This window comes from Chiloscyllium plagiosum, chromosome 1 (assembly GCF_004010195.1).
Source record: "Chiloscyllium plagiosum isolate BGI_BamShark_2017 chromosome 1, ASM401019v2, whole genome shotgun sequence".
Taxonomy (NCBI): domain Eukaryota; kingdom Metazoa; phylum Chordata; class Chondrichthyes; order Orectolobiformes; family Hemiscylliidae; genus Chiloscyllium; species Chiloscyllium plagiosum.
Window position 1 is genome coordinate 95,905,041 of NC_057710.1, and position 15,493 is coordinate 95,920,533.

General features: G+C 37.6%; 1 protein-coding gene across 11 annotated transcripts in view; it reads left to right on the top strand.

The window, feature by feature from the left end:
- apbb2b (amyloid beta (A4) precursor protein-binding, family B, member 2b) overlaps positions 1 to 15,493 on the top strand; it is a 265,952-nt gene that overhangs the window by 195,018 nt on the left and 55,441 nt on the right. For all 11 annotated transcript variants that reach the window (XM_043692343.1, XM_043692335.1, XM_043692372.1 and 8 more), the window contains 2 exons: positions 10,396 to 10,542; positions 11,106 to 11,233. In XM_043692343.1, the coding sequence (XP_043548278.1) occupies positions 10,396 to 10,542; positions 11,106 to 11,233 (275 nt within the window). The remainder of the gene's footprint in view (positions 1 to 10,395; positions 10,543 to 11,105; positions 11,234 to 15,493) is intronic.

The window sequence follows — 15,493 nt, forward strand, 5'->3', positions numbered from 1 at the left end:
CCCTCACCTTGACCTCCTTCCACCTATCGCATTTCCAAAGCCCCTCCCCTAAGTCCCTCCTCCCTACCTTTTATCTTAGTCTGCTGGACACACTTTCCTCATTCCTGAAGAAGGGCTCATGCCCGAAACGACGATTCTCCTGCTCCTTGGATGCTGCCTGACCTGCTGCGCTTTTCCAGCAACACATTTTCAGCTGCTTAACAAATGCCCCTAAAATCAATCCAGTATAGAGGAACCTCGATTATCCGGAGAGTATTTCATTCGATTAATCGAATTCTGGATAATCGGATGCCAGATAACATTGTTTAGCCAAGTATCGGGACCTTGTGATCTTGCCAGACAATCCGATATTCAGATAATTGAATGCTGGATAATCGAGGTTCCTCTGTACACATTCCAGAAATTCATCCTCCACAGCATTAATGCTGACTTGGTTAACCTAATTCAAATGCACATGAAGTCACCCATTATTATTGCATACCCCACATTATATACATTTCTAATTTTCTGATTTATACCATACCCAATATTGATACAGCAAACTTTGTTTTAACTGGCACCTTATGAACTAGCATTCTCAATCAAACCGGCAAAGTAAACCTAAATAACGGAAGTTGACTGTATTAGTGCAATCTCCACAATGGCCCAAGTAGTCAGTTGAGGGAGTGAGTGAGAAGACTCTTTGCCGGTAAGTTTTATTTAAGGCGAAGTTGCTTTATTATTTCAGTGAATTATATTGTAAATAAAGTATAAGTGTGTATGCAAGCTGCATCATGTTTCTGTTATTTGGTGTATGTTTTATATTATGTTGGCCTTTTGATCAACCAGAATATTTGATCAACCAGCACAGGTCCTGATCCCACAGATGCCAGTTAGCAAAATGTTTGCTGTACCACTGGAGTTTGTTTATTCCCCCCTCAGTATTTCTTGACTCCACCCTTGCTGATTTTGCATTTTGACCTTTTGATCAAAGATTCTTTCCTCTGGTGTATTACCTTAACCCTTAGTAGGATTGTTACCCTATTTTGTTTTTTGTAGCATGAATTAAGTACAATTAGATGTTACAATATGTTTGACTATTCAGAATCCTATTTTGAGAAAATGTTTGACTGCATTCATTGCTAGGATTGTAAAGCAGTATATCCAGTATCAACATTCTTATCTGGTTATAAATATAAATCATAAAAAAACAGACATCAGCAGTCTGCTGGGCTCAGTACATTCTGCAAGGTCAGACAGGTTTTTTTAAACAGCAGATGGTGATGGCACATTTTCACCAGGCTGAGAACCAGAACACAGGAAGGGTATCAGTTTTAGTCCAGCCACACAATTCATTGATGTGGGGCAGGACAACATGTTCACTATCATCCATTCCTCTGGATGGACAAGCTGTACCTATTGAACAAGATGACTTCAATCATAGTGATATGTTCATTCACTGAAAGGTAAAGCAACGTAATGATTCACTTCAGGCTGCCCTTATCAAGTCTGCCATTGAAAAGATTGGTAAAGCATTTGGGGTATACTTGGGGAAGATGTGAATGTTCCATTTGGATCACAAGTGCATATCAATGTTGCAGTCCTGAATTGTGGCATTATGTAAATAGCCATTGGGAGGTATGAAGTCATCTCTAGAAGATGCCAGCAGTAGACTTGATATCTGGCACCAACTGACGCTACTAAACTCAAATAGTATTGATAGATACAAAGTTGTCACATTATAACGAAGACTTGTAAAGCTGTGTATGACACTAGTTCCAGAAGGAGGGAGATTAACTTATGATAAGATTTTCAAAAAGTAATGGGGGAGAAGGTCCTGACCTAGCTGTGTATTAATGGTTAGTAGCATGTTTCAGTACAACTTTACTTGTGTTTCCTTGCAGCTTTGATCCCAAAGTTATCTATGCATCTTGATTTCTCCATGAGGTTAGAGCAAAATTGGTGCTGAAAAATTGAGTCAGATTTACTGATCATCCCTGACTGTCAAAAGAGGATGGTGTTTTTCCTACTGCCAGCTCTAAGTCTGCTAGACTGAAATATTGCTGCCACAGACTGCAGTGCCTGACTCAAGGATGGGCATCTGCAGCAGAATTTTGGCTAAGTGCCAACGATAGCATTAAAATGCACTTGCTGCCTTGGAAAAGGATTGCGGATAAATAATGCAGCAGTTATTTATGAATTCAGTATGAGTGCCTTTTACTTTAGAGAAAATGTCAAAAGTGATCTTTTTTTAAATGTCCATATGGTTAGTTTATAAATGTATTATTTTATGCTGTAACTTTCCAATTTCACATGTACATAATACATTTCCGATTTGCATGAAATCTGACATTACTTTTTTAAGGTATACAAAATGCAAGGCTGTAATTGGATTGAATGGTATCATGGGTTTTGGTTGATTTCAGTGCATTACAGTCACCAGTGACACTTTGCGAGTGGATGGCTCATTTAGTGAGTCAAGCAGTCTGTCATTATTTTATCAAGTTCATTGTTCTCACTTTTGCTTCAAAAATTGTTACATTTTCCTGTGCATTATAGCATCTGGTTTCTTCTTTAAAAAATCCATAATTGTATTTAAGCTGCATAATGTACAATATTAAGTTACTTCAAACTATAATCCGAACAGTCACAATTGATTCTGTTAGAATGAAAGATCATTAACTGATGAGAGTTTCGTCATTCAGTGGTGATATATGTACAGACACGTTCATATTAAAATTGGCAGAATTATGTAGGAATACGGAGCTATCTCTTCCAAAAAGGCGGCATGGTGGCTCAGTGGTTAGCACTGCTACCTCACTACGCCAGGGACCTGGATTTGATTTCACGTTCAGGTGATTGTCCATATGGACTTTGCATATTCTCCCTGTATTTGCATGTGATTCCTTCCACAGTCGGATGATGTGCAGGCTAGGTGGACTAGCCATGGAAAATGCAGTGGTGGGTGCACGTGGGATGCTCTTCAGAGGTCAGGATGGACTCAGTGGGCTGAAAGGCCTGCTTCCAAACTGTTGAGAGTCAATGATTGTAAAAGAGTCTTCTGAACAGTGATGTCAGTGAAGTACGATGTTATGGAAAGTTAAACTCCTGTCTGTCACTACACGCCAAAGGAAAGCATTTGGCCAAGAGAAATGGATTCCAGTTTACTAACTGTCAGTAATGGTGTGCAGGAATATGGAGAAATGGCAAGAAATTGGCACTAAGTAACAGACCTGGTGCAAGCACTATGGGGCGAATGGCTCCTTTCCGTGCCTGTATTATTCTGTATTAAAATATGGTCACAAACAAAACAAATCTTAAATGTCCACTATTGATTAATTTTTGTTATTTTTAAAAAATCTGTACCAAATATTTTTGTACATGCTCCTTCTCACATTCATTGCAAAAGATGGAGAGAGAAGAACAGGCATTGTTTATATACTAGCAATAATCTCCCTTTCTGATCCTTTTGTATATGCTTGCTATTATGAAAATGAAGAATGGCGCCAAACCAATAATTGACTTTACATCTTCTTTTAGTATTCCCAAAAGAATTGTGTAAAAATATAACTAAATCCAGCCTATGGAATCTGATTTGCAAAGGGGGAGAGTTCAGAGGTGGATGGACCAGACATTTCTTGTTGGTGATCAGCAGGGTATGGAAAAGCTGGGTTGGAGCAGGTGACTCCCTGTAGCTGGTGAAGTAGGGTTTGTCCTCTATGTGGCAGCTGTGGTCACTGTCACATTGTGACAATTGCAAATCCTGAAATGCTGAGAGGAGAAAGCACTCATTCAGAAATCCTCTTTGAAACAAGTTTCTGTTCGTCAACTCTATACAAGTGTCAATCAGACAGAGCCATTTGTTGCATCAATAACACAGGTTCCGCCTCCATTCGGATCTCTTAATCTTACCTGAGTAAGCATATATATAATGGACAAAAAGTGATAGAATAATTTGCAAATTATTTCAAAATGTGTAAACAATCAAATTAATTTCTTAAAGAAAATAAATTCCGATACCTGACTGAAGATCTGAATTTCATCTTGACTCGGCTGAATGTAGATTTCTATTAATCTCAGCAAAGTGGGATCTCTGCCCATTAAATAGTAAAACGGCAGCTATTTTCCTAAAAGTACAGAATCTTTATTGTAGATGTCAGCTACCAGCTGAATTAGTGACTGATAATTCATTTGCTGAAAAAGCATAGAGAAAGTTGGCTTAGTCTGGAATTCAAGACCTTAAGAGTATATTTTATCAAATATTTAGCCATTGTCAAGATGATCCTACCTTGAAGATAAACTAACTAACTTAAGGTCTTATGTAGTAGCATATATCTCTTCTCTCTGTGTTCAAAATTTATATTAACTTTGTATTATTGAAACATGTATTTTAATGTTCCTCTTAAATAAAGTTGTCACTGTCTTTTTTGCAAGGTCAAGTTGTTTGTATTTGATAACGTCTCCTCTAATTTTTCATTTATGGGAAGCCTGGACAAGTTGGACTGAAGAGTCTGCTTCCATGCTGTATGACTCTGACTCTAAAACTCAAACTTGGACCAAGTGTACTTGTGCAATGGAATTGGAGAGTATACTCAATCACTGCTTCTATTACAAAGTAACTTGAGAATGAGGCAAGGAAAACTGCTGTTCACTAAGTGACTATATACCTTAAACATCAACTGTACTCCTGGACTACACTGGCAGCCACTTCAAGCAAAAATGTATCCCTACTTTTCAGAAAAATGGGCTAAATGAAAACAGGCTGCCTATTTGTAAATGTAGTATGTTACAAATTGGCCTTGTGAGTTCTATTCAGTGAAACATCGAGCCCTATTTGTAGCTTTCACTTTATTCTATGAATTTTTTGTAATGGAAGTTTGTTTTGCTAAGAGCTCCATAATTGAAAGATCAGGAGTTGTGATGTTAAGCTTGTGATTATGAACTGATATAATATGGGAATGCTGATCCCCGAAATGGCCAAACTTGACAATATTGAATAAAGCTGTAAATTAAATTTTGTAGTTTGTGGACAGACATATCACCATCTCCTTGTTAAATATTGAGTGAGAAATTGCTGTTAAAGGAACAACCAGACTACTGGACTAGCTGTTAATTGAGTGTAACTGATACAGCAACTCGAAGTGAGGAGAAGATGCAAACTTAGATGTGAATGCTGAAAGGGATCTTTCCAAGTTGGCCTACTCCACCATTTGCAAAGATCCAACTTTGCAGAATGCCATTTGTTGTCTGCCTCAGCTTTGCATGCATTGGATGGCATGAAGCTGCTGTATTTGTAGCTGCTGTATTTATATGGTAGGTATGAATGAAACCAGCCACAAATATTGAGGGTAGCTATGAGCACAAGAACCTTTTAACAAACTGAAAATTGCTGCCAATCAACCTCTGACGCTAAGCATTAACTGTTACGAGCGTGGAACCCCATCCCGTCAGGTTTTGAATTTTTTGGTAAATTTTAAAATGTTTTCCCTTTTCCTTTCTCTCCTCTTTATGCAGTCTTTTCATCCCTTGTTTTAGTTTATTTGCTTCTCTTTCAATTACTGATTTGACATGGAATTAATTTTCTTTAAGTCATCGTCTTCTCTATCCTTCCTGTATTTAGTCCCCAGTCCTTAGTTCCCACTAGTTGAGAAGATGTTCTATCGGAGGCCCCAACTGCTCTATTTCCCTTGGTGTGCTATGACAGGCCTGGAATTTCAGCTGCTGGTGATGCGAAGGAAAACTCGTAGCATTCTCAATGGCTTACTCTCCTACAACAAACTCTGGCCCACTGGCTTTGACAAATACCCACTTGATGGCTAAGTTAAAAATAACACAACACCAGGTTATAGTCCAACAGATTTAATTGGAAGCACACTAGCTTTCGGAGCGACGCTCCTTTTAAAAAAAAGGTTTTGTGATTTACACATGAAAGAAGTGAAACTATCACTGTATTGTAACAGATGAAAAGCTTAACAGACAATCAATTTTTCAATATATAATTTCAGTTACATCACACTGCAAAGTTTTGCTATAAATTCTGTGTTACGATCGAGCCCTCCACTATCACCTGATGAAGGAGCGTCGCTCCAAAAGCTAGTGTGTTCCAATTAAACCTGTTGGACTATAACCTGGTGTTGTGTGATTTTTAACTTTGTACACCCCAGTCCAACACCGGCATTTCTAAATCATGACCACTTGATGGCAGTATTGTGCAATTGCAACCTCTCAGCTATTTTATACCACCTGTGATGTTTGGTTTTAACGTATTTTTGAAGTAGCAATATCTGCAGTGAATCCTTTTAGTTCCATATTGATTCTTCCAGCTATTCCCTTCAGTTCCCTTTATCTTTAGCAGCAACTTCAATATTACAACAATGTATTCTCAGCTTTGGTAAGACACTAAAGTCAGAATGTAGACATATGGGAGACTTTTTTGAAACTCAAATTTGTAACAAAAGCACTTTTTTGCTTGCATTTAAATAAGAATATGGCAGTTCCCCAGCTCTTAGTCTCTTTGCAGACTGAATGCATTAGACACAACTAAACTTTGGAAGTCTGCAACTACCTGAGCACTTCTTCACTCTCCAATCCATTCCAGTACCAGTATGATGCTTAGTACCAACGAATGTGGAGTCCAAAAGAAGTGGTTGTTAGAGGCCAATCGCCACAGACTCAGATATTCCTTCGCACCTCGGTAACATTTCTACCATAGAAGTCAAGAAATCAACATCTTGAATAAAAGAAAACTGAGCTTTCTTCCCTGGCCTTCAACAACAATGCCATTGCTGATCTCCCTACTATCACTGTCTAATGGGTCTCTGTTGCCCAGAAACATAATTGGTCTAGCCTTTTAAATACACAGGCCACAAGAGCAGTGGAGGCACTGTGTGTTAGCAAGGGGATTATCTTGACTCTTTGAAACTTCTTCATAATTTCCAAAATTCAAGCTGGACGTGTGAATGAATATTCACTAATCCCTCTGCATTAGCACAACCAGAATTCTTTGTAACTTAATACAATATGGAACAATGCAATTTCCCAGATTGACGCACCTTCCAATGGATATATTTTCCAACCTTTACATCAGATTCTGCCTACAGCATGTATGATGCACAGGATTCCTTGCAGCAACTTGTCAAGCTTTATTTTACCTTCCTCTTCTGTAATCTCTATCACCAAGATTGACACAAGTAGCAATGATATGGGAACATTATCTCCAAGTACACCTCCAAGTCGAACACCGCCCCAAATGGGATATGTGTTGCTGATCCTTTGTCACTGGATCAATCCTGGAATTTTATTTAAGTGGCAAGACTGGATAAGGTCCACCACTGGCAGTGTTTCCCACAAAACAAGGACAGAAATGTTTTTTTTAATGCGTATTGGTGATTAAAACGCCAGCCTATTGTTGCAGGTTTTTTTCCACCATTTTGACTTAACAGATCAACTGGCTCAATATAATTCATATGTAATCAAATACTAATTCTATTCTACATAACCATGTAGTGCTCTACTATAATCAAAAATATTTCACTAATCTATTCTGGACCAATATCTGTTACAATTGTTTAGAAATTCCTGCAGAGAATATGTTTTCTTTCTCCCCTATTAGTGCTCTAGTTATGTCTGAAATTGCAGGCTGAGGAAAAATGATCATATTCTGTCGCATTCCTCACATATTTAACTGTCTAAATACTCATATTATTTCACGTTCTGTGAGACAGTGTAAATTAATTCTGTAGACCCTCAACAAACTTCAGTTACTTATACATAGTTTCTTTTATATAATTTCTTGGCACCCTAAGGTGTCAATGATCTTTTTGGGAATTGTACCTCTGACAAAACTCCCTTCGTATTCCAGTCCAAATCTGTTATGCAAGTTCTTCAAGACCTTGGTGTAACCTTGTAACAATGTCACACAGCTACACATCATTGAGCATACATAGATAGTGTTAAAGCTGGACTAAACTATAAACTAGGCTACAGTCGAGAATGGAAAAAGAGTCTTAGGAGCACATGGTCATGATGAACACGTGAAGATTACAACTCTAAGATCAGAGTTTGGTATAGCTTTGATTGCTATATATAGCAACATTTGGCATTAATATATAATCGAAGTCCAAGCCTAAAGACAGTTCTTGATTTTGGCTTCTCCTTGACCACTTCTGTCTTGAATATAAACCCATTCTGTGGCATCGTGTCACATGATAAAAGAACTTTACAAAAATATTTTTAGAGATACACCTTTGGAGAGCCATGACAATCATCTGCTGTAATCATTCTGTGATATTTAGATACATAGCTATATTGTCATATTTAAATGTGTTAGAAGACTAGCACAGTAGTTTTCTTTTTATGGAGGAAGGAATGAACAAGCTGCCCAAATACAGCAGAATTTGATAAAAGTCTTGTTTTCATCCTGACACAAAGAGTTCTTTTGCATTCCACTGAAGTGCATGTTTCTTAAAAGCATGTTCAATTCTTGGAGTCAACTTTGAAGAACTTTTTTTTTGTAATGTTCATATTTTACCTTTAATAACATTGAATGGATTTATTCATGCTCCTAAATTATTGAAGATGCTATTTTAGAAAGTTACTACATCCATTAAAATTAAAAATAATTCATTGTGAACTGCATGAGTATTTTGGAATCTTGGACCAATGCCATTGGTTCGGTATCATGAGCCAAGCTTTGGCTGGAGCAATATCTTTCCCATTTTGAAACAAATTAGTTGTGTCTTTTACAGCACTATTGTTACAGAAGTGCAACCATTTAGAATAGTTGTGACAAAGGACATGCATTCAAAGTATCTCCTTTCACACCTACCAATCATCTAAAATTGTATTTCCAAAAATACTTAATAGTTAGCAGACAAAGTTGAAAAAACTGGCAGATCAATAGCGAGATGTTTTGCAATAAATAGTGAAATTTGACTTCAATAGTTAATTGTAAAAACAGAGTAATTTGCCTTGCATAAGACTTGCTCCCAAAAGAATTTCTAATTTCATTCCACCAGTAGTATCGTTAAAATAATTTATTATTTAGCTCAGGGTTATAAATACAATTTTATCAAGAAAGGGAATAATCCTGATGCTCAAGAGTGCTGGGTGTACTTGCCAGTCACACTTGTCTCTGCATCGACTGGAACGACTAACCAGCCAAAGGGCATTCTGCCCCAACAGTTTCTTTTGAAATGGGGAATCATACATTATGTTACAGTCTGTGCGATGTGCTATTGTTTTACTTGTTGGGACTGGACAGTCAGTTTGTTAAATTGATTTCATTACCGACAGATTTCACATGGAGCTCTAAGGAATGTTCTATTCTCAAACTGGTTAAAAGCAATTTTGTCTCGCTCTAAAATGTTAAAGTTTCATTCTGTCAGTCCTCAATTACTCCTGTGCATCTCATTATTTGTCTTGTTACAACTGATGCTTTTTCTTTGATCACTGAGGCATTTAAGAATGTATTAATAGCTCTGAATGACATTTATTGACTGTGTCTTCCAATATGATGCAAATCTGAACCAGCTTGGTAGCACGGCTGATATAAGGAAGTTTTTACCCGTGGTGTTGCGGTGATTTATCCAGAACAAGATACTTATTAAGAAATCTCACAATTGTACTGAACAGTAATTTAAACTTTCTTAAGACACGTCAAGTTAGCAATTATAAGCTTGCGACCCAACTTAGATGTTACCTAATTAATCCAAATCAACCAATATAGTCTCTCTCTGGGAGTTTACGGGGTTCATCCTTCTACATTGTTGTTCTAAGTTTTGTTGTGAGTTGTTCTTGTGTTGGATTCTTATGCAATTTTCTCTCTTTCAAGTTAGCAATGTGGCATTATTGATATCCTTTAGATTCTTTCATCCCCAACATTGATTACGCTTTCAGGGACTTCAAGTCAGCAGCTTGCCCTGTTATCAAAAATAGCTGCTTTATTCCTTGTTACATTCAGAGTGAGCTGTCTGTTTAAAACAGTATTTTCCTGCAATTAACCCCTTTACTTCAGAACGTTATTTCTGAAGGCAGGTCTAAATGCCCATTTGTCATGAGGCAGCAGAATATTAAGTAAGTGTTACCCTTCACTCCCAGGAGCTTCTCCTCAGTTGCTGCACTCTTTTTATAACAGTTTCTTTTGTATTTTTCTTCTGAACGAACAGGTTATTCTAGACAGTTATTGCTACTTCTTTCAATTCATGTTTAACAATTTATCTTTGATTTATTCAGTCCATAAACAGTTTTTAAAGTTCTGAAGTCTATAATATCAGTGTATTGTACTTGATGAAACTAATTTATTTCTTGTAAAAAGTCAAATTAACCAAATTAATTGGGATGCACTAAATTTTAATTGTGTTAGTGGACATTTTCAGTTGTTGTATTGATGTATTGTATATTCATTTCCAATTGCAGTGTTTTGCTGTACGTTCCCTGGGTTGGGTAGAAATGGCAGAGGAAGACCTGGCACCTGGAAAAAGCAGTGTTGCTGTGAATAACTGCATCCGGCAGCTCTCCTATTGTAAAAATGACATCAGGGACACAGTTGGAATTTGGGGAGAGGTAAGAGATATTAAAACTAAACAATAGTTTTAGTTTCTGGTTACAGCAAATTTAAATATTGTTATGGACAAAGAAACCTACTTCATTTCCCACCAAACTTGGATCTAATTTATACCAACAAGTTTCTATAGTGTTGAGAACGAAACGGGAAAATATTTCAAGTACCTCACTGAGCTGTTGGTGACAAAAAGGAGTGAACCAATAAAGGACATGTAAGGAGAGCTGACCAAATGCCTTGACATGGTGGGTTTTAAGGAACCTCTGAAAAGAGAAGAGGATAATAGATATCCAGAAAAGCTTGTGGTGGAAATTCATGAGCATGGACCTGTGTGGTGTGAGTAGTAGGATAGAGTTTAGGTAGATGCACAAGAAGCTCAAGACAGAGGAAAATGTACAAGCACATGCATTATATAAAGAGTTTCCAATAACCTCTCAATTATAATTTCCATATGTCAATAAAACAAGTCTAAAGCTATTGATGTTTTATTAGTAGCATGATGAAGTTGAACAATCTGAGAAATGGCAAGCAGTCTTAAATAATTTATATTATTGTTGAATTTCAGGGTAAAGACATGTACCTCATACTAGAAAATAATATGTTGAACCTAATTGACCCCATGGATCGCACTGTTCTTCATTCTCAACCAATTGTCAGCATTCGTGTGTGGGGTGTAGGTCGAGACAATGGGCGGTAAGTGCTCAGTTTTAGAGATTTAATGAGTTGCTGGGTTGAATTATATTTTTCTCAGTTTTAATACGCAGCTATTGAGCTACACATCAGTGACAAAAGATTTTAAACTTAAATCATAGTGACTGTGTTGAATTCTGGTTTAGCAGTTTAGATTGGAAGAATTTTAGGCCAGTGTTAAACTCTCTTATTGTAGTCTGGTTTAGTGAGTTGATCAATTCCTATGATATCTCTTAGGATTCTTAACTTTCTGTAATGAATTGCTGTGTTCTATATTATTGTTTGGAAAATGCCTAAAAACAATTGTCATTTGGATAATGGTGCCTATAATCTTGATTATAAAAGAGAAGCTGAGAGGTTTATCCACATACAGGAATGGGCTTGTTTTCCTGTTTACTGAGCCATTTTAGTGCATCTTTGAGCAGGATAGAATAAAGCTACGATTCTTAGTTAGGTCAAACTGAGTGGATTTGTCACTAACAGCTTTTTATTTTAACTATATTCTTGAGACCAAATGTTGCCAACAAATGTTTTTTATACAGTACAAAATGGTTGCTTTCCCTTGACATTGGTATTTCTTGACAATTGTCCCGATAAGAGCAAGGTGAAAGGTTTCAACAATGTTTTTTATCAGTCTTTTATATATTCAATTTCTGTGCTACCAAGTGATATTTCTGAGAAACTGATTCAACAAGGATATTGGAATATAAGTTAAAAGCAGCTGGTGCACAACATTGCAGCTCATAGTCATCCTCATGCTGGAGGTTGCAGGGAGGTTGTTGCTGTTTATGTAACCTTGCTGAGTTTCTGCAGTGTATTCCTTTCACTGTACATATTGCTGTCATAGTGGCACAAAAGCACAACTTTGTCAAACTGTTTTCGCCTTAATTGTGCCTTGAGCATTCCTGCAGTTGCAGCCATCTGGAGAATGACAGGTATGCAGTGGAGTTGACAACACCCACCTCTACTTCACTGCCAGTCTGACATCCAGCACTGGATAAACTTCTTTGCCTCTGTGATTGTTCCTCCTCCTCTAAGGCCCTCCTTAAAATCTGCCACTTTGACTAAAAAAATTGACCGTCTACCCTAATGTTGGCCTATGTGGCTGTCCATAGTTTGCTTTTTAAAGCTCCTCTGAAACCCCTGAGATGCAAAACAATGTTGAAGGCACCACGTAAATACACATTGAGTCTCTTGTATGCTTGTATATGGTTAATGAATTCTAATTACACAGTGTTTTCACTGGAGATCAGATTTGGATGCACATAATGTTCTCCTGTTACTAATGAAGATCAAAATTATCATACTGAAAGCACATTATACATGGACTAGAGCTATTTGCTGAGATTAATTTTGAGTTCTGTTAACTCCCGGAGCAAATGACACATTAACACAGTGATTCAGCATATTTCCAACAGGGAATAATATATCATTTTAAAAACCGAAAGCTAAGAGTTTGATGTGTAGCAAGGCAGCTGACTGAATCAGTTGTAATTTTGTCTTGATTGAACTTGCAAATACAGTATGTAAATGATGTAAATCTTAGGGCTTGATTTCTATGTCTCTTGAGATCAGAGGTGGGCAGGATAACACCACCAGCCCAGAACCAGCTACCAAGCTCCATCCCATTCTGGGGCTCTTTCTGAAGATGTAGGATCACTGGGCAGCAGGGCTACTCACCTGCACAAAGCACATAGCTCATCCAAGTATTAGGTGCCTATTAACAGAGGCCAGTTGGGATTTTTAGTCAGTCACCTGGTCTCCACTGGTAGCGCAAGACCAGCTTATTTGTTTGGAGAGTATAAGTGTAGGTATAATTGCACAGAATTCTGATAAGCTGACATTCACTTGTCATCTGGGGTCCAAGTATTTAACAACCACATGATCATGTTCGATTCAATCTGTGTGTGAAAGAATATCCTTGAATGATAGTCATCGCCTGGACCTAGCTGCCTGTTCTAGTCTTATGAAAAATTTGTCTATCAGCATTTACTTTGAACGTATGCAAGGCAAGATATGATCCATTATAAATCCAAATTATTCCAATGCTGTATTGGGTTGAATATAAAAGTGACAGAGGAGAAATGAAAAAGAACACAAGGGGCAAAGAGTTGGATGGTCAGCCGTGATCATATTGAATGGTGGAACAGGCTTAGAGAGTTGAATGGCCTACTCTTACTCCAGTTTTCTGCGTTTCTATGTTTCAAATCTTTCGAGTCAAATAGCCTCCTTGTGCAATACAATTGAATAGAGAGAGAATAACAGGTGAACTCCAAAGCTGAAAATTGAAACAGCTGAAAGCTTGGCTACCAGACGTAAAATGGTATGTATTGGGAATGTACAACAACCCGGCATTGGAGGAATGCAGATTTCTGAGGATTGTAGGGCAAAAGGAGGTTACAGAAATGCAGAGAACTGAGGCCATGCAAGGATTTGAAATAATGAGAATTTTAACGTTTAAGCACTGTCTGACTGCAGGCCAATATAGGTCAGCAAGTACAGGATGATTAGTGGACTGAATTAGTTGAGAGTTTAGTTTGCTTCAAGTTTATGGCAAGTGAAAAGTAGTCGAATAGACAAGTCTGGAGGTGAAAATGCACTTCAGGATTTTAACAGCACTGAGCTTAGAAATAGGTAGAGTAGGGTGATTTTTTGGAGGTGAAAGTAGGGTAGGCAGTCTGAATAATGACACAGGGATGTAATTGGAAACTCATTTAGCATCAAATAGGCTAAGGTTGTAAAGTGCGGCTCAGCTTTGGATAGTGGCTAAGGAGTAAACTTGGTGGGAAGAGCTGAAGATAATGGTTTGGTATTGCAAGTGTTTAGTTAGATATAATTTGTCCTTCCAGAACTGGATGTCAGGCCAGTAATAAGTCAAATCGGAGATGATTTAGAAAAGATGGTGCACTAGAGCCAGATTTTGTCAGAAAACTTATGGAAACTTGTAAGATTTTGGATGTTGCAACTAAGGCTGCAAATCGATAGGAGAGGACTAAGAGGAAATACTTGTATCAGTTATCCCTTCGAAGGAGTGCTGCACTTAAAGCAGTAAGGCTTGCTTTATCCCCTGATTGTAAGTAGGCATGACAAATATAAAGAACTGAAATGTTTTCTTCATTGAAATTTGAAAGCCAAATTCCATTATCCTGCTATGTTTGCTTTCCTGGGGAGCAAATGCCAGTTTAATGAAGCACATTGAGGTGTGATATATAAAGAGTGCAATGTTGACCCAGGAGTGCCTTAAGTATAACATCAAAAAGCTTTTATCGGTTCCCCTCCTGTGGCATGATGAATTTTTTTTCTCTCACAGTGTATTAGACGAGCTTATAGTTTATCTCAGCAGCTAGATTAGCAAGCGTGCTGATCAACATTTTGTCTTCCTGTCAAATCTGCCACTGGACATCAAACATATTCTAAGGATATTAGTGATGCCTGAAATAACTCCAGTAACCCTGAGTAGTTGAACCATTCTTAAATATGTCTCCAATATAAAAGGATATTTGCAGGTGGGGAAAATTAATTTGACTCCCTTGGTGCCTGATATGTAGGAATTATGCAAAGTAAAATTCTTTTGTGCAGATTCGTTTGTTTTGGTATAACAGATAATGCTGTTAAATATATAACATATCTTGGGGAACCTAATAGGCAGATGCTTTTCAATTATGCAATAAATTGGTATTACACTTGCTGTGAAGCCAGATATACTGGTCACTCTTAATCTGGAAGTTATTTTTAAATTAAGATCATCATATAGTTATGAATTTTATTTTTCTGAAGTTGGAACAGACATAGCAATTACAGAAACATGGCTCAGGGATGGGCATGACTGGCAGCTTAATGTTCCAGGTTACAAATGCTACAGGAAAGATAGAAAGGGAGGCAAGAGAGGAGGGGGAGTGGCATTTTTGATAAGGGATAACATTACAGCTGAGCTGAGGGAGGATATTCCCGGAAATACATCCAGGGAAGTTATTTGGGTGGAACTGAGAAATAAGAAAGGGATGATCACCTTATTGGGATTGCATTATAGACCCCCCAATAGTCAGAGGGAAACTGAGAAACAAACTTATAAGGAGATCTCAGCTATCTGTAAGAATAATAGGGTGGTTATAGTAGGGGATATTAACTTTCCAAACATAGACTGGGACTGCCATAGTGTTAAAGGTTTAAATGGAGAGGAATTTCTTAAGTGTGTACAAGACAATTTTCTGATTCAGTATGTGGATGTACCTACGAGAGAAGGTGCAAAACTTGACCTACTCT